The sequence below is a fragment of the Aythya ferina genome (assembly GCF_964211825.1).
Source record: "Aythya ferina genome assembly, chromosome: 3".
NCBI lineage: Eukaryota > Metazoa > Chordata > Aves > Anseriformes > Anatidae > Aythya > Aythya ferina.
Window position 1 is genome coordinate 17,020,045 of NC_140298.1, and position 26,132 is coordinate 17,046,176.

At 39.7% G+C, this 26,132-nt stretch overlaps 1 protein-coding gene across 2 annotated transcripts in view; it reads right to left on the reverse strand.

Moving 5' to 3' along the window:
* Positions 1-26,132, reverse strand: part of ALK (ALK receptor tyrosine kinase) — a 282,098-nt gene that overhangs the window by 137,267 nt on the left and 118,699 nt on the right. For both annotated transcript variants that reach the window (XM_084514520.1, XM_084514519.1), the window contains exon 4: positions 11,812-12,013. In XM_084514520.1, coding sequence (XP_084370646.1) covers positions 11,812-12,013 — 202 coding nt within the window. The remainder of the gene's footprint in view (positions 1-11,811; positions 12,014-26,132) is intronic.

Here is a 26,132-nt window from a genome sequence, read left to right on the forward strand (position 1 = left end):
TAAGATGGGAGAGAGAGAAGTGGAGAGGGAGAGAGAACAAACCACTCAAGTTGAGTGCAGAGGCAAATAACTGGAAAAAAAAAAAAAAAAGCCATGAAGATTTTGCAATTTTAATTTCTCTGCTCCTTCAGTTAGAAAAAGACATTGGTGTCATCAGTGTCTTAGAAATGGGGAGAATCAATATAATAAGAAATGCTGAGAGGGTCATGGGGAAAAGGATATGGAAAGAGTTATGTGCAAGGTCTGTCCTCTGCAAGGTGGAAACGTGATGAGGCAAAGGAGTCAGGAGTGTATGCAGACCTATGGTTTTCCTACCCTGTGAGTAATTATTTTTCTCTTTACTTTGTCTACAATGCAACAAGTGCAGCATCTGGATGTGTGTATGCGGAAATTCAAGGGATGAATGTCTCCTCTGCAAACAGGGCCGGGCCACTCACTTGAGGTGAAGGGGATGTACTTTAATCTCTCTGCTGGAATAATTTCCTTTGACTCTGAAAATCCAGACATCAACATTACGTCTCTCCATGAAATCCTGCACTCCTCTAGTATAGATAATGACAGAAACAGAGTGCCACTCAGCCGTACTTCTACTGAATATGAACCTCACTAATGATCTGCTAGAGTCTCTCTTTAATGCTCGATTGTGCACATGAGTACAGTGCTGCCAACTTCAGCAACGTCGTAATGTTTTAAGAGTTCTTGAGATCACTCAATGAAAGCTGCTGCTGGACAGCTACAGCATCACTTGCTTCACTCGTGAGGCTCTTCCTGTGAAAATTCACCTCACTGAGGCCAGTTTGCAAGCCTCTAGCAGGCTGGCATTTGTATGCTCTTGGCCAAGATTTTCCAACGGAAGTGGCAGCTGGATTCTACAAGGCAAGGTGAGCACTGTTCTCCCCAGACTGCAGCAGGCAGTACCACTTCCCACCCTATAGTCTGGTCTGTGCTTCTCCCATCCTTTGGACACAGAATATGTTGAAAAGAAAAAATATCCAAGTCAGAGTCAAGGAGAACAGGGGCAAGAGACAGAAAAAGAGGATAAAAAGAGAGAGAAAATGAGATCTGATGAGGAGCTAGAAAGTCTGGTTAGGAGAAATGCCTGGAACTCAAAACTACAAGGGAAGGGTATGCTGAGATGGAGGGAGCAGGGAACAAGCGAGCCCTGGAAATAAGTGAGAAGAGAGAAAACAGCTCATGAGCAAGGGAAAGAAATTCAGTTGTATAAGAAATACCACTCGGTCTGTTTTCAAGTTATTAAAGAAAGAATTCAGCAAGTTATCTAGGATTTTTTCCCTTTTGTAATAGAATATCAGAAGGAAGCAAGGAGTGAAAAGAAAGCAAGATGTTCTTAAAAAAAAACATTTAAAAATTGTCAGTGCTCTGTTGATAAACGCTTAAGTTGATTGTATCTCTCAGTGTGTTTGAGAGAGACTGTTTTAAGAGGTACTGTTCAACTGCCATTGCCTTGATACTGTCAAGCAGAATCCCCTATCTAAAACAGAAGTAGCAAGAGCAGAGTCAATTCTCTTTCAAACAGGCCAGATACATGACCCAGCCTTGACCTGGAGAAATTGCCTACAGGAATGAAAAAGACAGCCAAGTTCCCAGACAACTGGCTTTTACAACAAAAATAAGAAAGGGGTAAGGATAGGATAAAGGAAGAGAAAGGGAGAGGGAGAAGGAATCAATTTTTGTACTTGTGTCAGATGTTATCTACTGACCACTAAGAAATGAGTACTTGAATAGCTCACCTAGCATTAAATAATAACAAATTACAGTCATCATGGTTTTGATATGGATCTTCATTGTCAAAAGCATTAGCACACCCTTCCCACAACAGAGCCTCCTGAAACCCAGGCACTTTGAAAGGAAAGGAGTAGGAATACAAGATACAAGAAACAGTTGCTAGATTTAAAAACAGTGTCTCCTTTCAAGCTAAAACAATATCCAAATGGATCCTTTCATGCTTTTATTTTCTGATGTGGTAGTATATTTAGCTAGACATTGTTAAAACATTTGACATCCTCCAATACTCAGGTCATCCACTGCACTTATCATACCAATAGCAATCTTCTAACTAAAGCTATCTTAACATATCTGAGCAAGAACTCTGCAGACGATAACAGTTGTTTCACATTTTATTTTTTTTCTTCTGCTAAATAAAATTAAATCATTTAGCTTCTTTATTAAAAAGTATTTTAATGTAAATATTTTTATAAAAATCTTCCCCTTAGTATAATTTTATTCTATTATAAAGGGATCATAAAAACTGCTCAGTGATCTGAATACGAGAGACAGCTGAATTTGTCTCACTTACTCTACTGCTTGGGTTTGGAGGGGACCTTAAAGATCATTTAATTCCAACCCCTGCCATGGGCAGGGACATCTTCCAGTAGACCAGGATGATCAAAGCCCCATCCAACCTGAATTTAAACAGTTCCAGGGATGGGGCATCTACAGCTTCTTTATGCAACCTGGTCCAGTGCCTCACCACCCTCTGAGTAAATTTCTTCCTTATTTAATCTAAATCTACCTTCTTTTAGTTGAAAGCCGTTACGCCTGGTTCTATCACCACACTCCCTGATAAAGAGTCCCTCCCCAGCTTTTCTGTAAATCCCCTTTAGGTATTGGTATTCCTCTCTAGATGAAGCAAAGTCATAAAAACTTCATTGCCTCATGAAAGATTTAGCCTTGTGCTGAATGTCTGCAGCCTTATCCTCATGCAAAGTTCATCAAGGATGGCAGATGGTGCTGCTGGTTCAAGTCCCACATTAGAAGAGGTTTGTCTTGTCAAAAGGAACTTTATTATGCATCTTTGTGGCCTCAATCCATCAGCACGATTGGCAAGGGATGATCAGAAACCAAGCAAGGGATGATCAGAAAAATCTCCACTTACATTCAGTAAACAAACTTCACTGCTGCTATTTCCAATAGAAAATCATATTTAGTCAGCCTGGTATAGGAGGCAACAAATATCATAAGGTTATTGGCTGACTTCTACAAAGAGCTGGCAACTGTACTCATTGACTCAGAGAACTCAATGTTCATAAAAAAAAAAAAAAAAACAAACAAACAGATGAACACAACCTTGCAAAAAGGTAGTGAGAAGGCAAGTTCTTCCAAATGTGAAGGGGAATACTATTCGTTTCTGTACAAGATACCTGAAAACGCTACTGTGCAAGCCACGAACATTCATGTCTTCACTATATTGATTTCTCTTAAGAACAAGTATTATCCAGCACAGCGTGTGGAAAAACCTTCTGGCACAGTGCAGAAGTCAAGAACTCCGTTGTACATAGCAGTGTGCAAAGCAGATCTGACAACCCTCTCTGAAAATTATGCCTTTGGTGTTGGTGTCAACCCAAAACCCTGTTTTTGCCAGACTAGTCACTGACACTAACGGTTTGTTATTGCCAGTACAGAAGAGCCCTTCAGACAACTGGTATTTTGGTATAGAAATATCATTCCTACTGTACCAGATCTGCACCACAGAAAATGAGGAAACTGAAAAGAAAACAGAGGTAGCTATTTGACAGAAAGACATCAGGAAAATGCTTTCAGGTATTAGAATTACTAGTTAACAAATACAGTACACGAGATTTAAATTAAAAGCTCTGCAAAGTGCTTCACAGTGGTGTCAAATACCACAATCATCACTGTATTCCTGCAGAAAGAAGGCCTGCTCTGTACTTTCCCAGATCCCTGAAAAGAATCCCAAGTCTCCTCCTTTGCAGCTGCAGCAAGCATCAGAATCTAAGTAGGTTTTTAGCCTCCATTTCCTTCCTTCAGTTTTCCAGTTGGGAATTTATTGAGAATTAACTCGCTAATTTCCGTTGAATAAATCTCTGATTTTTCTTTAATGTACAGATGCAAACTGTAAGTTATTGTCCAAGTTGATCAGAGTTCTCCCTCCTTCTTGAGTGGGAAACACTTGATTTATTGGCAATTGAGAACAATTGTCAAGATTTTTGGTTAGGCATCAATACAGATAATGTTCTTTAAAATGAGGGTGTGAAGTTGCCCTACTGGTCTCTAACCCTATTGTGTAAGTCATGAAGCACAACTAAGATAAGAGTAAAAGATCTGAGAATACAGGTTAGAATGCACAATCAACTGCATTAGTGCTACACTAATACTCTCAGTATATAGACAGGTCAAAAATAAGTTTCAAATCTTGCAAGTATCATAGTATCACAGACTGGCTTGGGTTGGAAGGGACCTCAAAGATCATCTAGTTCCAACCCCCTGCCATGGGCAGGGATGCCACCCACTGGATCAGGTTGCCCAGGGCCTCATCCAACCTGGTCTTGAACACCTCCAGGGATGAACACCTCCACAACTTCTCTGGGCAACCTGGCCAGCCTCCTGAGTGAAGAATTCCCTCCTAGTATCTAATCTAAGTCTCCCCTCTTTTAGTATAAAACCATTACCCCTTGGTCCTATCATTATTATCAGCACCTGGTTAATCATTTCTCTCTGAATTTGAAGGGAGGTATAGTACCTTGAAAATTTTATATAGCACCTAATATAGCAGGGTATATTTGCCTTGGATATTAAGGAGATTCTTAAGAATTAGCAAGGAAAGCCCCAAGGTGACTGCACAAAACCACAGGGTATGGTGGGACAGCTGTAGAGGAGATTGCACAGAGCAAGGAAATTTTTTTTAAAGGTAAAAAATAAGCAGGAAATACAAAAAGAAATTATACTGCAGGCTAGTTATAAAACTTTGCCAAGAGCAGAATGACAGAGAACTTGGCTAGAAGGGAACAGAAAATAACTAGAAACAAGGCTGGCAATATTAATGAGGCATGTTGCCTAGCCTCCAGAAACAAATGTTGGAAGCATTTTGACTGTGACGAAAGCATACTTATATACATAGCAAAGGAACCTAAGAAAGAGCTTACAATTCTGTATGGCAGAAGGGACACCTAAACCATGAATAGAAAAGACAACAGGACAACTTCAGTGTGCATGTGCATGCCTGGGGACAGGAAGCTTGGGTGGTGTGTGTGTATGTGGTAGATTGTTTGTTTGTTCAGGTTTTATGAAACTGAAATTCATCCTGGCTTGTCTACACAGATATGAAGTGCAACACAGGCTAGTGGCAATACGGGGCTGTAAAGATTCATTCAGGATGACTTCTAAAAATTGATGCAGAAGCCTCAGGTAGAGAGGAAAACAGAAGATCTATAAAACAAGTCAAACAAGTTAAATGTATGAGAGAAACCAAAAGCAAGGGTAAAAAATAGACTTCGGAAATTGAGAATAGCATGACAACCACTAAAGAATAGCCTGCAAATAATTCTGAAGACACAACATAAAAGTTTACAAAGACAAATTTTTGTGCTTAGGATTTGGATGGTATAAAGTAGGATTACATTGTTCAGATTGGTCTGAATAAATTGTTTCAGCCACGTAAGAAATTATTTTTATTAAAGCCCATTTGGGTTCAAAAGAACAAATATACAAAAAAGCCACTTCCAAGGGTGCTCCATCTCTGATACCATGCCCAGTTTGGTGTCATTTCTACAAGGCCAGATGTGACAGTCTCAGCTTTCAAGCACAGAAGCAGCTCCCAGAGACTGGGACTAGGTCACCAAGAGGTGTTGCAATTATTTGGGAAGCCACAGGGACTCCTTGTACAAGGCACATTGGGCATTCTAGCTCATCACCTCAGCCCTCCTTTGTTATAGTGTGCTCAGCAGTATGTGAAAGGCAGCAGAGAAAGGTGCTTCACTATATATCCATAAAACTGAATTCTTACCTTAAAGAATAAGCGTGTTTTTCCTCTAAACTTCCATTCTCTACACAATCTGCCCTGCCAAACTGTAATCTGCCCTGGTAGTAGGATGGAATTTGTTGGACATTTTTTTTCCCTTATTTTCTACTTTTATTTTAACTTAAAATTGCTTTTTTTTTTTTTTTTTTTTTCTCTCTTTCTGTAATTGTAATGGGAAAGAGGCTGCATAGACTTGGCTTTAAGCTTGCATTTAGACCTACCCAACATCAATACAAGACAGCTTTGCCACTTAAAAACTGCCTGATAACTGTTACTAATAACTGCACTTTTCCCCCACTCTCTCCAGCACCATTGCCCCAAGCTGATTTCTGATCTGTTTGATTGGGACTGTAATCAACTGCTAAAAAATATAAGCAATAGCTGGTAATTGAACTTTGGTGTTTTTTGGTTGGTTCAAGATGTCTCATAATATTGCTGCTTCACTACACAATATACCACAGTACTGAATACCATTCAAAATTCACTTTCTGACAATATTAATATATCTTTCTTAGTAATAAACGCTTTGCTTCCACATACATGTCTGACAGCAAGCTGTGAAACATACTGCTACAGTCCAATCTCAACTGACAATACAATAAATCCCTCTGGAGCAGTTTGAAGGTACTGCTTTGTTGTACTTGAGCTGACATGCAAAAGGAAGGCACACTCAGAAGTTTAATAATTCTGCACAAAATCTAAGAGAAAAGAACCAGGTTCATCTCGAGAAATAATAAAGCACTTTTTCAGCAGCAAAACCACTAAGAAGCTTGAAGGAGAAATATATGGACATGTACCTTCCTCCAGTGCTAAAGTGACAATTTAATCTGCATAATCTAGTGCTCACGTGGAATGGGGAAACAGTATTTCTGCATCTGAAGACAACTGTAGATCAGGTTCATACTGTTTCATAAAGCTTTGAAGTATTCCACCTTACACATTCTGAAGGGCTTTGATATAAATCTCCTCATCTACTGAAAATGAACTAGAGATTAACTCCTCAGGATACCATAATCAACAGAGTGAAAGCTTTCTTCAGAGCTAGAGTTGAGATACTGAAAGAATCAAGGTTTTGTTAAGTGAAGAAGAAAAACTCGTTTCCCAAAACAAGCATCTGTTCTGAAAAGGTCTGATTCCTCAAAAGTATTAAGGATGGTACATTTTGAAAAGGGAAGGGGAAGGAAAGAGTTACAAAAATTGTATTTTTTTTCTTTGCATTTTATTTGCCAGCCTGAAAGGGGCTAACAGTTGGCTAGAAGATAACAGCACAGGCAAACCTTAACTGACCATTTTCTGTCTAGAACCATTGAAGGCTCCTCTCTTAAAGTAAGGATTAGTGGTGCCTGGTCACCAAGACTGGAGAGTTTAATTTCTAATGAATCCATAAATCCAGATTATTTTCTGGATTAACTGATTTCTCAAATGTATAGTTTGGACTGAATGATTTAAACTCTTTTTTTTAGGCATCAAAATATATCTCCAAAAATTTGCAGCACATTTTAGTTGCACAGAATTCTAAGTCAGGAGTTTAAGTGCTCATATGTAGCACCCCAAATATATATATTTTTATACCTTTTTTTTCCCTTCCAGAAGTTTTTCAGAGAGATATAGGTAATGTGCCCGGGTCATTCAGGAAATGCAGGACAGATGCAAGAAGTGAACTCAATCCAGTAGCTCAGGTCTTATCTTTTGAATCTATGTCTGAACAAGTCTGACCTCCTGGTATTTATGATTAGGTTGCTGATCCGAGGATCTGCACTGCCTCCACTCTTCAGGGAGGCCTAGATTACCTTCAGTCATATGAACCATATTAAGATCTACTTTTTACCTAATATTTTGGAAAACAAAACCAAAACCAAAAACTTGATTATGGGATTAGTAATAATTTTCTCTAATGAAAGACCAAATTGGAGTTATGTAGTCATTTGCTACGTACTTACTAAAAAGTTTTGTTTGATATACAGTATATAATATACTCGATTCTTTCAGTATATATATACAGTATATAATACTGCAACTTACCATTAATAGTGCCAGTAGAAATGTAAAATAATAATGGTAATTAAAATGTATGATGCTATTTTTGTCCCTGTCCGGCTCTAGTTTATCTGCAATACACAGATCAAAAGAAATAAAAATCAGTCCTTCATTACAAACTCTGACCTTGTTGAAAAGATTTCCTTTGTATTTTCATCACTCCATTAAACACATTTATAAGCTTACTAGCCTTATCATTGCAAATTTAACAGATAGGAAAATAATTAACAGGTGAAATGAAATCATTGGCCATGGGGACAGCCTGACAAGCTCTGAGACACTCCAAGCCAACATTCCAATTGTGGCAGTAACTCTGCTTTTCTAAATAACTCATATGCTATGTACGCATACTTGCAGTCTCCTCAACTACAGTAACACAAAAAATGCAGTCTATTAAATAGCAACAAGAAAGGATCGTAGAGAGCACCCTGGGAGCAGAAAATCAGCAAAAGACAGTAACAACATCTAGTGACATTTGGGATAAATCAGAAACTGCTATGCTCCATGGCAGGAATTATAACAATTTTTTGCCAATACAATGGATTGACAGCAGTACATGGATTCCCTCCCTGTATCAGTTGCATGTGCTTGTAAAACACAACAGAACTTTAAGGAAGGCTACCCATATCAAAAACAGATCCACAAAGTTAGATCATCTAGAAACTCTATTGTGCAACAAATCTAATTCTAACAGAATATAGCAATGTGTTGTTCCCCATAGAGTAGTCCTACAGATTGCTTAGGAACTAAATTAGTAAAGGCCTAACCAAAAGTATTCCAAAACCAGTAAGATTAAATATAGAGTAAGACTTTTTTGCTTTTTAACAAATAATAATAATAATAATAACAACAACAAGAAGAATGGCACATAATTCTGTTGAATTGATAAACAAGGGAATAATTATCTTTTGAGTAGTGAGGATTGTTACAAATATTATGTAGAAAAGTTATTTAGCAAAATTTCTGGATAATACAAAACAAGAATCCCTTTGCCAACCTCTGCTGTTTCATCACTCGGGAACCACTTGCTGGTAACACTTCTGACATATTCTTCCTGGTGTCTGTTCCATCTGCCCTATCCTAGTACTATGTAACACATCTTAAATTATCTTGCAAAATATCTAAATTATCTTGCAAAATTATCTAAGCAAAATAAAGCATGTGTAGTGAACTATGTCAAGTAACAAAATAAAACAAATATGCATCTTCTAAAGAACTATTTCTGTACCGTCTAGGCTTCATGATGGAATTTGTACCACTGAGTCCACAGGCTTGGGCTATTTTTTTCAGACCAAGTGAGACCATAAGAGCAAAAAGAACATCGCTAGCTCTTTATTCATTACAACAAAAATGTGTATTCTGCTCACAAGGACAGGATGATTGAACCCTGGTAACAAATAAATACTTGGTGCTATACTGTCTCTATTTTCCTAATAAAGTTTCAAGGCTTTATATATATTCTGCTTAAGATTGGTTCAATATGTTGCCAACCAAAACCCTTGCTTGGCTGGTTTCATGCCAAATGAAATAGAACTACCTGATAGCATCTACTTTTTTCTCTTGTAAATATACATAAGTGTGAAGACCTTGTAAGATATTAATATGTGTAATTCAGGTTATGAGGTTTAAAAAAAAAAGGGGGGAAAAAAGATACTGACATGGTGCATAGTTCAAGATATGATAAAATCCACCCTGGAATTAATTTACTGCACCCCTCAACTGCAGTTGTTTCGATAAAACATGCTTTTCCTGCTGTAAGCCTGATTTCCAGGAATGGTATGGACTCACAACCACACATACCTTCCAGCTCTTATTTGCAAAACAGTGTGTAAAGTGCATTGAATCAAAGAAGTGTCACCTGTAAAACTTCAAGGTGTTTTCATTTCTAGCACAGGCTTATCAGCTATCTTCCACTCAGAGCTTACAGAATTTTGTCAAAGAATTTATCACAAAACAGCACCATTTTTTTTTCAGGTTCTAACACATAGTATTAAAAAGAGCAAACTATAGGATTACTAATTGATTTAAGAAGTTTATTGTATTATTCTTAACTTCTGATCAGCTGTTCTTGCTTCCTACTTAAAGAAAAGATTTTTACAAAAGTAAGATTTGCATGTTTTATTATTAGAGCTTAAATCATCTAACCTAATTCCTCCAACTAAAGGGCACAGCAGCACTTATCAGTTCTGGAATTAAGGTCAAAAAATAATAACAAGTAATAACAAACTGTTAGCCTGCCATCTGTGGCTGCAGTCTGGTGGGTAGGAACTTAACTGTCATTTTGTTAACCTTTACGTGGGCACAATACCAGAGACTTTCTTCCTTGCTGAGCTGGGTAAGAGCTACTGCCTTTCACAGTGATGAGGGGAATAAATGAACTAACCAGAGAATTTTAATAGTGCAGGCTACCAAGGATTCAACAATACAGAATGGTGAAAGCCCCAGGCATGTCCTTACTACACTATGTGCCATGGAAACGTTGTGTTGCAAGCTGTAGGTTTCTAAGTGAATGGGACAGGCAAGCTCTAACCAAACCCACCTTCTCTAAAGGCATAGACAACCTTTTCTGTGGCGACAATCTCTTTCTGCCATCTGCAGTGCACAGCTGCATAGCCTGTATTGTCTCCAGCAGATGGCAAAAGTGTGCATTTGTTATTGTAGTCAGTGATCTTTCTCTTCCCTTCAGGGCTCCTTACGTTTGGCACTTGCCTGTGCTCCAGATGTGAGCTAGAGCTCCTCCATGCAGCAGAGCAAAGCACTTTACGCTCAGCAGTATTCCCTGCAAATGCCAAGGAGCAATGGCATTGCCAATGCAGGAGGAACTTTGCACAAAGCACTGTTATTAGCTGTGACATACAGCACAGCATTTTCAAAGAGCTAAGGAAAAAGACAGCTGCTGCAGCTCCCCTAATTACCTTTCCCCAGACGTCAACAGTAATTTACAATTTGGATGATATTGCTGGAACTAAGTACAATTTAGTTCCATACACAAGCTCTCCTGCTCACATTTATAGGCCATGTGTTATATGAAAATTACTTCTATTCAAACTGTTTCTATGACTTAGGTCATCACCTGTCAGCATTTTAACTGCAGATTCTTCTTTTGCTGCTGGAAAATATAGAATTTGCTATAGATAGTAATCAGATAATCACATCTTATTTCAAGCACAAGCCAGTAGGACTTGCTATTAGAAACTCTCAAATCTATCACATCAAAACAAAAACCATTTGGAGCTCTCAGTAAAAATTATGCTTCTTAATACACATTCTGTGACAGAAAACAAAAACAAAACACAAAATAATAATAATAAAAAAATCAGTACATACAACAGGGACAACATTAGCCTCATATAAATCCAAATTCAGTTCTGAAGCACTCCCCTACTCTAGTGTTTAAAAATATGTACTATGTTCAGCTATGGCTCCTACTGTTTTGCCACTAACTAAAGTCTGAACTAACATGGGAATGTTAAAGTCTAACTAACATGGGAATTCTGGCAAATTAAAACATCATCAACAAGTAAGATTAATTGTGCCAAGAGGATAAAACATTTCACACAGTTTCACCCTTTAAAGATGAAAAGCTTTCCTCCACTGGCAGTAGCTCTGAACTGCTTTAGTGACAAGAGACTCCATTTAAAAAATACAAATGCAAGACAAAACTTAGAACTCATGCAGATGCACAGAACTCTAAAGACTCGGTAATATTCCAGCCCCAAAAGTACACTTGGGTAAGGAAGAAGTAAAAAGGAATCAGAGCAAATTAGTATTTGCAAGCACTGAGAATAAAGGTGATGTCGACTTAGAGACTCACTGTTCCACGGATCCAGTAGTTTGCTGATGCTTTAAATAATCAAATAAGCAATCACCAGCTTCTACAATAACTTAGACCCATGCATCTACTCAGTGTGGTGTCCTGCTTGTGGTTGTATTGCTGTGCAATTGTATGTTTCTTCTCAATCAAGTTATGAGTCAAGTGAGAGGATGAGACTTACCCATGTTTCTCTGGATTCTGCACTGACAAGATTTCACTGCTGCTTTCATCAATGGGAAGGACCCGAGCAATATATTCTCCATGTTGCTGGAAAAAATTATAAACAGCCACTTGAACTATGCATTGGTTGTTGCTGCTTCTCAGCCAAGGGCTCAGGATGACAGGGCTTGGACTCCTGGATTCATTGAGGAACAGGAATGAACCTAGGACAGATGAAGTAACAGGAAATCTTTAAGGAAAAAAAAAATATACAAAAAAGTCTCAGCATACAGATTAATACTTGTCATTTTTAGGCCACAACTCACTCAGCAGCCCTTCTGTACTTCCCACTCATTCTAAGATTATTGTTGCCACCTAGTTTGGAAACTCCCTAGATTTAACTACCAGAAGAAAAGGCACAAAGTGAAAAAAGCTACAAATATTACTGGAGGGAAAAACAAGGAACAGCAACTATAAAAATCAATCAGTCAACCAAGGGATTTCCAAATTTAAGCCCAGGCAAGCCATTAAAGAAGTCTGGATTCTTGTTTTAATGTACTATTACTTCCTGGACTTTATTCCCATCTCTGCAACTTCTCAGGTGTGGTCCAGAGCCAAATATTATGGCCTTGGTCCAGTGGCATCCTGATTTGACAGGTCAAGTATTTATTAAATCTTTGTGTATGTTTTTCTCAGCCAAATAAAGAACACATTCAATAGCTCTAGCTTTGATCTCCTATAAACAGAAGAGAGCAGCATTCTTAAGCCATAAGAGTCAGCATAAAAGCCTGACATCATTTTATTTCTTCAGCAATTCATTCTAACACATCCATTTTATATGCAGCTAATCCACATTAAACTTCATTATTATCCAGCATGTTGACTCCCCTAGCATAATTCTATTTCAGTACAATTTGAGGCTTATCCTGTTGGACAAAGGCAATGCATTTTCATTACTCTGTTGTTCATTTCAGGTAAGTCAAATTACTCCCCTTTGGCAGTTGACCAGTTTACCAATTTTCCCACAGAGCCAGCACACTGGGATGTTTAGCCAGGTAAGTGAAAAGTCAGCTAGGTAAATGAAAGGGACCGACCCTTAAAGCAAGAAAAAAAAAATAAATTCCACGGATTCTAGCAAGACTGATCAGATTATCATAAAAGAGGATTTCACTTCCTGCAGCATCCATTAAAAAAGCCTGTTTGTTACTACTTAAAATATACAGATCTTATCAACAGTTTAATTTCACAAAGGGAGAAACTGAGGCCCAAGAGGATGTAATCTGTTTTTAAGTAAGCATGAATTTTAACAGGAACAGCAGTTTGTTTGTTTGTTTTTGTTTTGTTTTTTAAATACTGAGGTTGAAACTTCAAAGGAATCATTTTCAAAGTGGCTGAGCAGGTATAACCCAAGTCTCTGCTGCTGCCCAGAGTGTCTAAGAAACCCTGTGGAGCCGTGAGTGGATCCTTCTCACCTTCACCTTGGTGTCTAAGCTGTGGATCACAAAATGCTTTTGCAAAACAGACATTCTCAGCTCCCATGACAGTTCATCTCATCCTAAAATGGACCTGGTGAGTTGCCCTTCAGAATTTCCCATTTCCACTGAACTGAGGGTGATGAGCTCAGATTTTAGTAGCTCACTGCCAGATGCCAGTTTACAACAGGGGAACTGCACCCATGGTCACAGATGTCCCCTCTGAAAAAATCTGAGTTATTAATTTACCTCAGGTCCCATAGAGGTATAAGACGAAGATCCAGAATGAAACACGGATTCCTGTCAACCCCCATACTTCCCTCCCACACTTATCATAGGGAGCATTTTTGACAAACTTGTCAAAAAACAGTGTCCTTGGCATTGCATCACATTAATGACATATCTAAAACTAGAAAATATTTGTACTGAAAGAAATAGACAGGAATACATAAAGTACAGCCTTCTCAGGCGTCAAGGTTTGTAAACAGAGATGAGTGAAATGTAGGTGCTACACTTTTTTATTAGCAAGATTCTTTTAATTGAAATGGTAGCCTTTAATCCAGCTATTAAAGGAATGGCTTGATGAATTTAAACAAACTCTGTCATTGTTACAGTTTCATATACACACTATTTTTGCTAGTCAGTAAAACAAAAACAGAAACTCAGCCTTATATATCATACTTCCACGTCTCTCCCTTTTGTTGCAAACAAAAGAGAATTAGAGCACTAAATCTTGTGGTTTTAATTGTACCATCCCCACAAGAACACTGAAATCTCTGACATGAAAGGGAGCAAAGAGACTTCGGCTGGTGGCAGAAACCCGCTAAGCATTGCAATAATTGCTGATGGTAGCTTGGCAGGTGCGAGAGCCATTTTCTCATCTTACTGCCTTGCAACAGGGAGTGAGATTTCTAATACAACAAAGAAACAAAAAGAAAGCTCACGTTCCCCCTTTTTTTTTTTCTTTTTTTCCTGTAGTGGTTCTGAATAAAGAAGTGTATGCTTTTTTAAACCCTCACCTGGGGAAAGATTTGAAACCTCAGCGAGACCTAGTGGAAAACATGGCTAGCTGCTAGAGCAAATGTGTTAGTTCCTAACCCCCTTTGGTTTGGCTACTTTTATTTACAGGGCTCACTCTGGGCAAATGTGGCTTATTAATCATCACAAGGACAGCTCTACCTGTTAAATTACATCGCTAAAAGGAAAACAAATTTGCCACGGTGGAGGCTACCCAGCCACACTTGGACAGCACGTTAGGAACAGACCCACAACACACTGCTTTGAAACGAGGCTTAGAAAATCACTCCAAAGGATGTAGCTGTTATGCAGTATTGCCCTCACCAGTGGTACACAGTCTTGTTAGAAATCTAGGTTTATACTTCTGTGGAGGCAGAGAGAGAAAGAGCATAAATATAACTTTGCTCCTGCTTTTGAAAGTTCAGACGTTTCATGGGTGGCAATACTGTGTGCTGTGGTGCTCTCTTTTTGCTCTTACCACTGGCCTAATTCATAAATGCCAAGGAAAGTATCAGAGCTGCATCTGGCTCTGGTATTAACCGGGGCTGTTCTCAAAGTTAAAATGAGAGGGACTTGATAAGAAACTGAGAAAAAGCACAAGTTTTGTTACCAAAGATAATTTGAAGATTCCTCCTCACAAGCTACAGGATCTAGTTATTACTGAGCAAACTGGTGAGTTCCTGTAGTAACTAAACCTGACACATGTAGTATGTGTTAACATCACACAAAGTCTTTAGCATATATGCAGTAGACTCAAAACACCAATTCAGACCAAGGCAATTTTATGAATTTCCTCTCTCTGATGCACATGCAACGTGTCTGTCAGGCAACCACATACACAAACACGCTCACACACAAACACAACAAATGGCTGACAGAGGCCCAAGTCCTGTCTCATCACAGTTGGCAGGACTTATGCTAGTGGAATCAATGGCGTGAAACCCACAAAGGAAAAATTAAAGTGTCTGAAGAGAGAAATGATATATTTTGAACACACATCCTCATACTCATCCCTTCCCTCACAGACACAGTCTTTCAGTCACTGCTTGCCTCTGCTCCACGCGACAGCCTCCCACGGGATCAATACAAGCACAACTTCCAGGATCAGACTACAGAAAGCTACTTAGAAAGAGCTAAAAGTACATACGGACATTGATTCCCTATCTGCACCGAGAGAGAGAAGAATATTCTGTTTCATCCCAACTTTCTGGCAAAATTGGACAGTGTGTGGTCACTTGATTATTCATTTTGTATTTCCCCCTGATGGAAGGGAAACTGTGCGGCAAGCTCTGAGATCTCTGTGTAGATCCTTAAGACCAGAAGATTCCAACTATAATTTCTTTACACTTATTTTCTCTTATTAGCTCACGACTCTAACAAGGCTCTTGGGATCTTCCTGGATGAATAGCTAGAAAAAGCACCGTGGTTTCAAACAAACTTCTGCTGCTATTTTATTATCAGGGTATATATTTTTTATATATATATATATAAAAAACATATATATATATAACATACATATATATATAAAACATATATATATATAACATATATATATATATATATATATAATATATATATGTGTATAAAATATATCAGGGTATTTTTTGTTATCAGGGAATATAAGCTGAAATGAAAGGCCACTTTGTGGTGCATGACATGAAGGCACTTCATGGTGCACGGCATGGTGCATGACACCGCACAGTGTCACGTTCTACTGCTCACATTAAAGAGTGGTTAAACACAGGATGCCACAGCACAAAATCCAGCTCTTATCTTTCTGTTTCTTCCCAACTGATCAACATGGGTATGTTGACAGGACCTGTATTTGACAGTGTATGGCACGGCATGGACCTTATAATTGCTAAAATCAGGACTCCGAATGGCCTATTCATTTCCAGAAGATGCTCACCAATGAGTCATTTCAGGATTCTTCCATTACAGGTTTTAAATTGGACTCTGGCTGCACAGTGCAGTGCTGCTATTGAAGAGATGCAGTTAAAATAATCACAAATTAACTAGATAACTAGATACACAGCCACAGACCCAGCCACTTAGCGTTCCCTGGCTCATGAGCTCATTCGTCATGATCACACGGTACCAAGAAATTGCAGAGGGAACAGCATTCAGCCTTTTGCACCAAATATATCTGTATTTGAACTATATGACATAAACCTTACTACCCGATATTGCTTTGTGTTGTTTCAGAAACTACTGGTCCAAATGGCAAATACTTTATTTTCCACATTCTCCCTAAACCCTCACAAGCTGTAGAAGAAATTTACCAACAGTACTCATCTCCTAATAATATTTTATTCCAAACTTTTTAATATTTGCAGTCATGAAGCAAGTTTTCCTTATCCTCAACATGTTGCATCTGATAAAGTCTCTGGCAATTTGCTGTCACTTCAGACAAATACAAATTAAAATGTATCTACGCTTAAGGACGGGTGTTGGGAGGAATGGATTAAAAATGGAAGATTGGTGAGAAGGATGGGATGAGAACAGAAGACTGACAAGGAGGACTATAAATATGCTCAAGTGATCTTGCAGCTGGGAATGCATCTGGGGAGTACAAATATAGAAAAATAAAAATGATGCCTGCTGCTGTTTGTGCTCTGGCTGTTAGGCAAGTAGCACATCTGTAAATAGGTAACACAGGTGTTTGGTGGACTCAGAGGTGCCCTGTCAGACGTGCTTGAGCTCCCAGTCTTGGTATAGAGAAGATCAAAAAAGCACAGTGAGGATCATGGCATGGTGGTAATAACTGCACCTATGTGAACCCTTGATAAAAACAGGAGAAACCAGCAGGTTGGTGATCTCCTGGCATGGACCCTGCTTAGCAGTTCCTGCATCCCCACATTTGTGCCTCTGTTCATGTGTTGTGTTGGGGATCCCCTGGTTGGTGAGGTAACAAGAATAATCTACGCTTGGCATTTTAGCCACCAGTCTGTGGCTGCTCCTGCTGCCTGGCTGCACTGACTCACACAACAGGAAATTATCACAATGGACATAAAAGGAATATTGCAAGACAAATTAATATATCTTTCAAAAAAAAAAAAAAAAAAAAAAAGGTTGGTTGATACTTTGGAAGCTTTTTTTGCAACTTTCTAACATTCATATCACCAAAAGGGAAGAAGGATGGTTGATCAGCTTTGTAGCAAGATGTTTTTCAGAAGGTGATGAGACACCTTCAAATTGCACTGGTCAGGACTAATAAAGTAACGTGAGATATATGTAAAAAAAAAAAAAAAAAGTAAAATGTTGCTAATGCACCACATACATATACAGACACACTATCAATAAAACACCTGTCCAAACACAGCCTCAATGCATGGCATTGAACCTCCTCATGGCATGGGGAGGTTCAGGTTGGCAATGAGGAGACATTTCTTCTCAGAAAGAGCAGTCAGGCATTGGAATGGGTTGCCCAGGGAGGTGGTGGAGTCACCGTCCCTGGGGGTATTCAAGGAAAGCCTGGACGTGGTGTTCAGGGACATGGTTTAGTGGGTGACAGTGGTCGTAGGGTGATGGTTGGACCAGATGATCTTGGAGGTCTTTTCCAACCTTAATAGTTCTATTTCTATGATTCTATTTTTACAAACAAAGGGGTATAGACAGGTAAGGCTACAACTCAAAACACACCAATGACAAATACCAATCTTTGACCCAATATCCTTGTCTGAAACGGATGCAGAAAACAACTGAAACATTCCAATGAATGCTGAGGCAACCCTGAGATATTTAAAAGAAAGAGCTATCATTAGGCCCTTGGAACTGGGCAAATTTACTGTCATATTGCTAACTCTTTCAAAAGCTACTCATCACCCAAATAACTTTGAATGCAACCTGTTAACTGCTCATCTCCTAAATCCTTCCTTGTCAATCTTCAGGGCAAATGCAGTACAGAGCAATGTTCTGTGAAATAACTTCATGATGCTAAGTGAGGTCAGCGCACCCTAACGCATCATTTGAACTTTCTGAAGCAGCTGTCTAGCAAAGATGGCTGCAACCCAAAGAAATGACAGCTCGAGAAGTTACAATGGAAGGTTCTCCAGAAAGTGCCAACCAGCTCTCCTGAGGCAAACATACAGGTGAAACTTCTGAATTTGCACATGAGGTCTAGGATTTCATGCATGGGATGTTCTTGTGTACCAGATACCACACACTCGAGTAAAACTAAAAAAAATACATCAAATGAGGACATAATGTCCCATTAAATGATGGGACATAAAAATCAGTTACAGAAGTGGCATGTATTACAATTAATGAACTGGGAGGTTCACAGTATTTGAAAATTATTTTTAGCAACACACCCAAGCCAATAACACACACAGAGGAGACATGCAGACACCTGGGACGAATTAAAGTGTCCTTATGCCAATTCAAGCAGATTTCTCCCCTAATAACCAAAGACCATAGTTTTGTTAGTTTAACTTATTTTCTGGGAAAGCAAGGGTCATAACACAGCTAGGCTGACTTAATCTGATCACAGTTATAAAGCAGGAATTTAACAACCCTTTGCAAAACTGATAGATTGTTATTCTGCACATAAACTCCATCTTCCTACTAAAATGATTTTATTACCTTTCACATACAAGTTCAATACTCTACCAGATTAAATTAGAACTGTAAAAACTATTAACAGTCAACGTCTGTTGGGGACTGTACAGTAGAAAAAAAAATAAATCAAGTTTTATGTTCTTTGGAGATGCTGACTGGAGAGAGTACTTCCACAGTACCACAAAACATCCCACAGAGCTTCAGATTCTTCATTTTACACTCAGCTTCTAAATTAATTATTCAAGCAGAACTCTCACAGCAGGAACTCAGCAATTGGTAAAAGCCATGGAAGAACTGGGCATTAGCTGAGTGACACTGAGAAAAGATACTGGAAAACTTTTTCTAGGTTTACTTACACAGGTTTTCTAATTGCTTCATCAAGCCTCTAAAATGTGCTGAACAGTAATAATATGAATAGTCTCCAGAATGCAACGTGAATGCAACGTGACTACATAACCACCAGAAGATTGGCAACATGCCAAACTTACATCTGACTTAAAATTCATGAAGGTAACAGCCTTTGAATTATTACAAAATTTGGAGCTGAACAATTCTTAACAATCTAATTATGGTAATTGGATGATATCTTACCTCTTTTGAAGTCAATTAGAGTTCTTGCTACTGGCTTAATTAGAATCAGGATTTCACTCCTAAAGCTTAGCAGGTATGTGAGCTTGTTTGGTTGGATGCAGGAGTAATTCAGAAACTCTAATGAATTCATAGTAATTTTTGTGGTCATGTAATACATTTCACAAATGGACAAGCTAAAACAGACAGATTAAACAAATGAAAACAACATGTGGCCAAAATAGGTATCAGAGCAGAAATCTGCAAGTCAAAGGTCCTTAAGATTAACTCCTATTCAAGTACTCTTAATTTCTGCAATATAAGGAGAAAGGTCTAAGAACTGATCCAAGCAAAATAAAGACCAATTTTGTTCTCTCAGTCAAGCATCAGACAAATTTCATTTCTCTTAAAATCAAAGACGTCAATCATATAAAACCACATCCTTCAAGCAAACAGTATTTACTACGATATTTGGGAACTGCAGCAGTGCTATAGAAATGCAACTTGAAGTTCGAAAAGAGCAGTCATCGCTTTTCTCACACTCCAGTTCCAGGAATATTCCCTACTAATTTACCTATTCCCTCAGAGCAACCCTGAAGTTTTACACAAAGGAGCAGCAGTCCCCAAGAGGTGACCTTCATGCAGCTCTTTTATAGGTGTCCCCTGTTTGAATCCCTAGAACACAGCGTGTGAGCTGAAGTCAAAAGGAACACCATTCAACTGAAAAATAACCACTATTATTACTCGGTTTAAATTCTGATAATCTCTAACAAGCACATACGGAAAGCTGAATCCCAACACGCTACTTTCTTCAGATATACAACAATAAAAGAAGTTTTTCCTCACAAAGAATTTTACAGCCCATTTTTCAAAAGAAAGAAGTCAGAAGGAAGAAAATACTTAAAGCTCCAGGTACTGCCTGCTGTAATGGGAGCTAGAGCCAGATGCTGTTACATTCCAATTCCTAAATGACTCAGCAGTGTTCACTCCCAGTTGAAAAGCACCGAACTGAGAAAAGTAGTTAGTTAATTAAAAACGTAAAATTCAGTCCAAAATTAAAATATTTCCTAGAGAAGGACAAAAATGTTTTAATAATTCAGCCTTGCACAAATGATTAGCCAACATGCATTTTCTCGTTTACTGCTGACAAAAGGCAAAGGGCAAGTTGCTTTTGAGATCTCTGTTCTGAGACTAGAAAATGGGAGAAATTTCCATCATCATGAGCAAGAAAGACACACCTAAAGGGAAAGCCAAGATGAAGCTGGTTCTGTCAATAAAAACAGAGAGGCAGAATGTCTTTTCAATACTTCCCAGTGTGCACAACAGCTAAGAGGAAGTTGAGAAAGGAAGGTGAATGCTTTGTCCCTCCTTACCACTTTGCTCTTGAGTGTGGTTATTTGATTACACTCAGCAGGCTAAAAGCTTAAAAATTAAGAAGTCTAACAATACTCTGACACACAAGTACTTGAAACATGCCTGGAACAGATTGCATACTGCAGCAACTCACTGTTCAGTAATGTCAGACACCATCTTAAACAAGGAGCACGTATGGTGACTTATTCCCCTGAAGAACTAGAAAATCACAGGAGAAAAAATGTAAAACACCTACTTGGTATAGTCCTCCTCCTGTCTCCTGTGCCAGGACTAAGCTCACAATATAAAGGCTGCCATAATGTCAGTGTAGTGTGCTCGCATCATAACTCTGGTGCTCAGAGAATCATGAGCTTGATCCAGAGATAATATAAGTAAGATAAATCGTGAGAAGATGGTGTGTTTTAATGAAGAAGAGGATTTTTGAGGTCTTGTTGAAGGCCAGTGAGGTAGGTACTGCTTAAGAAAGTCTGTGCACCAAAAAGTCCAACAGACAGCTGGCAGGATTGAGAGACACAAGAAAACAAAGAGGAGCTTCAGTCATATCAACGGAGACCCTTAATGAACATGCATCTATAAACAAAATATTTTGCCCACAATAACAAACTGTAATTCCAGTGCCTCATCTCTTCTTTCACAGTTTGCTATTTTTACTGTGTGACTGCACTGTGATCAGCTTCAAAATGACATTTCTGATGAAAAGAAGCCATTTCTTCTTTACTTATTCTGCAAACTGCCTATTACACTTTTGGGTTCTAAATAGACTAAACTGACTGCAATAAAAATGACATTGCTTTTTCCAACACAAATAAGCCCTCCACTCTTCTTGCAAACAAATACTCAAGGGGCTTCAATGTGGGTTTCACATGAGTACAAGCTGCAGAAGTTGAAGTTCTTGATGAGTGTTATGGATGAAAGACTGTACAACTCTTTTGCTCTAAAACTCAAACAGAACCACAAGGGATCTGCACAGAGCATGCCAATCAATTCACATGCTTTAATTCTACCTTCAGTATGCCTTTAAAATCAATTCTACTTCTCAAAAGACAAAAGTTTATCTTAAAAAAATAATGAATTTGTATAGCACAACACCCAAATACAACAGAGAAATTTTTCACGAAATTCAGCTAAACAGAATGAAACAATATTTGCTGACTACTCCTGATCATGTTCTTGGCCTCCATGTGCTTGGAGATGACCTCCACGATGAGCTGTTGCATTATCTTTCCAGGAATGGAGGAGAGGCTGACTGGCCTGTAGTTTTCTGCACCCTCTTTCCTGCCCCGTTTGAAGACTGAAGTGACATTGGCTTTCTTCTAGCCCTCAGGCACCTCTCCTGTTCTCCATGACCTGTCAAAGATGATGGAGAGTAGCCTAGCAATAACATCCACCAGCTCCCTCAGCACTTATGGGTGCATCCCACTGGGGCCCACGGATTTGTGGGTGTCAAGTTTGTTTAGATGATCTCTAACCTGATCTTCTTCAACCCAAGCAAAGTCCTCCTTTCTCCAGACTTCTGCTCTTGTCTCTAGGGTCTGAGATTCCTGAGGGCTGGTCTTAGCACGGCAGACAGAAGCAAAGAAGGCATTCAGCAGCTCCTTCCTTACCAGGGCACCTGTCCCATTCAGCAGCAGGCCCACAGTTTTCCTAGTCTTCCTTTTGCTATTGATACATTTGAAGAAGCCCGTCTTGTTGTCCTTGACGTCTCTTGCCAGATTTAATTCCAAACGGGCCTTGGCCTTCCTCAATGCATCCTTGCATACTCTGATGATGTCCTGATATTCTTCCCAAGTGGTCTGTCCCTGTTTCCACATGCTGTGTACTTCCTTCTTCTGTTTGAATTCTGCCAGGAGCTCCTTGCTCATCCATGCAAGTCTCCTGCCCGCTTTGCTTGCCTTCTTGCTCATAGGAATGCATCGATCTTGAGCACATTACCAGCCATGGTAGCCTGCCCTTTAATCCTTACCCATAAGCTCTCAACTTGCTCTTCATCCACCTCTAGGCAGAGCTCGATGCATTACAGTTGATCTCTCACATAAAGAGCAACTCCACCACCTGGCCTTCCTGGCCTTCTTTCCTGGAAAGCATGTAGCCCTCTATGACAGCATTCCAGTCACCTGAGCTATCCCACCATGGTTCTGTAATTGCAGTGAGATCACAGCCATTATCATTCTGTTGGCATCCTGAACAAATTACCTTTAGCCCACTCTAATTTTGTAGAGGCATAGTTATGCCAAGAAGGTACTTGCGTATCTGTCTTGTTTGGTAGCCATTAGTCCACCTTCTTTTTCATTTCCCTAAGATACAGTATAAATGAGACGTTCTATTTGTTTTCTGTTGGCTGATGACTGAGAGAACTGCTGTCTTATTAAAAGACTAGCTCCCTTCTCCAGTTTTAGCCTGCAGACAACAGAACAATGACTAAATGACAGGGTGAATTCGAAAAGGAATGTGGCTCAGAAAGTAGATTTTACACAGCCCAGAATAGCAGCACTCAACTTTAGAAGCTGTCTACCTGACAGAGTAATTCCATATAGTTGGTCCCATCATTCCCTATGCTTCCTCGTGATTGGGGTCTACTACAGGCTGCCTGATCGAGGGAAAACTGTCGATGAGACCTTCTTGCTTCAAGTACAAGAAGTGCCATGATTGCATACTCATCCTCATGGGGGACTTCAACCACCCAGACGTCTGCTGGAAAAGCTACACAGCAGGCTGTAAGCAATCCAGGAGACTCCTGAGTTGTTGAGGGCATTGCAGATAACTTCCTGCTCCAGGTATTAGACAAACCAATCAGAGAAGCAGCGTTACTGGACCTGGTGCTCACCGATGAACTCATTAAGGAGGTGAAGACTGGAGGCATTCTAGGCTGCAGTGACCATCCCTGGCTGAATTTGTAATCTCGATGAACATGGCTAGTGAAGAGCAAAGTCAGGATCCTGAACTTCCAAAGAGTGAAATTCCAGCTGTTTAAAGACCTAGTGGATGAGATCCCATGGAACACGGTGTTTAGGGACAAAGGAGCTGAACAGAGCTGGCAGCTCTTTAAGGATGCTTTTGTTAGAGTGCAAGAACTCTCCATCCCCCTGCTTAAGTGAGCAGGGAAGGCAGAAAACTGAGATGGTTGCGCAAGGACCTGCTGGTCAAACTGAGGTGCAAGAAGGAAATGCACAGGCAGTAGAAGCAGGGACATGTGGCCTGGGAAGAGTTCAGGGATGCTCTCCGGATGTGCAGGGATAGGACTGGAAAAGCCAAGGCACAAATGGAACCGAGATTGGAAAGTGATACAAAAAAAATAACAAGAAGGAATTCTATAGGTACATTGGTCAGAAAAGAAAGGCCAAGGACAGCGTACCCCCTCTGATAAATGAGAAGGGAGAACTGCTAAAAACAGTCATGGAGGAGGCTGAGGTACTCAACAACTTCTTTGCCTCAGACTTCATTGGCAGTCAGCCTTCCCACATCTCTCATTTCCCTGAACCTGTAGATGAGGTCTGAGGGAGCAGCGTCCCTCTCACTGTAAGCAAAGAGCAGGTTTGAGACCATCGGGTGAAACTGAATAGGTACAAGTCCACTAATATAGTTGCAAAGCCACTCCCCATCGTATTTGAAAAATGCTGGCAGTCAGGTTAAATCCCTGGTGACTGAGAAAAGGGAAACATCACTCCCATTTTTAAAACGGGTAGAAAGGAGGACCCAGGGAACTACAGACCAGAGAGCCTCACCTCTGTGCCTGGCAAGATCATGGAACAGATCCTCCTGGAAGCAATGTCAAGGCACATGCAAGACAAGGAGGTGATCCAAGACAGCCTGTGTGGCTTCACCAAGGGCAAATTGTGGCTGACCAGTCTGGTGGCCTTCTGTGATGGAGTGACTGCATCAGTTGACAAGGGAAGACTGATGTAGTCACTCTACCTTGTAAGGCTTGGAGTACTTTGTACAGGTCTGGGGCTGCCAGCACAAGAAGGATGTTGATCTGTTAGAGCAGGTCCAGAGGAAGGTCACAAAGATGGCTGGAGCACCTCACTTATGAAGAAAGGTTGAGAGAGCTGAGGATGATCAGCCTGATGACAAGAAGGCTCTGGGAAGACCTCATTGCAGCTTTTCTCTTTTTTAAAAGGGTGTGTATAAAAAAGATGGAGAGCAATTTTTTGCCCAGGCAAATTATAACAGGGGAAGGGGAATGGTTTTAAACTAAAAGAGGGGAGACATAGATTACATGTTAGGAGGACAATCTTCACTCACAGGGTGGTGAGGCACTAGACCACATTGCTCAGAGAAGCTGTGGATGCCCTGGACAGTGTTCAAGACCAGGTTGGATGAGGCCCTGGGCAATCTGATCCAGTGGGTGGCATCCCTGCCTATGGCAGGGGGGTTGGAACTAGATGATCTTTAAGGTCCCTTCCAACCCAAGGTTTAACCTACCTTAAGACAACTATTCTTGCCCTCAGCTTTTTGCTCTGACTATAGGTGACTTACCTGCTAGTGAAGCACTAGTAGAAGCACTTCTGCTCACAAACTGATGCATTAGGGCAAACTGATGCAGCATTTTATGCAATACAGTGTACATGAAAATCAGAAGTGAGCAGAGTGAGTTTAAGGTACTTGTGGCAAACCACCCATGTTCTCTTTAAATTCACAAAGGTTACTTGTGATCTAGAGAGAGATGCTTAGGACTTAGTTTTAATGAGGCTGGGGTACATTTAAAAGCCTGCACTGTAAATCACCAGTTAAATTAATGGAGATTTTACTTGTTAATCCTCTTTTACATCATACACGTAATTGGCCTACATTTTGAATTTCACCTGTAGGTCAGTTTTCTTTGCATGACTATACTGTTTTCCTTTCCTAATTGGATGTGCTAGCACAAGGCTGCCAAGACTAGTGGCAAGGGATAAGATATTTAAGCCCAGTCAAGATTCTGCTTTCTTTGACTTCAGACAAACCTTATCACCACCTGTCCAATGATCCAAGGTTCAGTAAACCCATGTGTGCTTTTTTAAAGCATCACTTCTGGTCTTAAATCAGTCTGACAGCCTTCTTTTAAGGATGGAAAATAAACTCCCTTAGGAATAAGCTAAGAGAGGCAGCAGACAGCGGACATGTAAGCTGTTATACAACAGTGAAGAGCAAAAAGTCAGTTCTTCTATTTCTTGTGACATCCAGCCACATAGGATTTACCGCTATTGCTTTTCAATAACCCGAATCCTACACAGAGTGAACGTGCTATGGACTGTTATGCAGCAGTTGGCAGAGAGTCCATAAAGGTTACGGGAGATACTCAAGCTTCATTGAAGTACTCCCCCTCTATGAAGGTAAATATTGCAAGGTCATACACAGCAGAAATGCGCTGCTG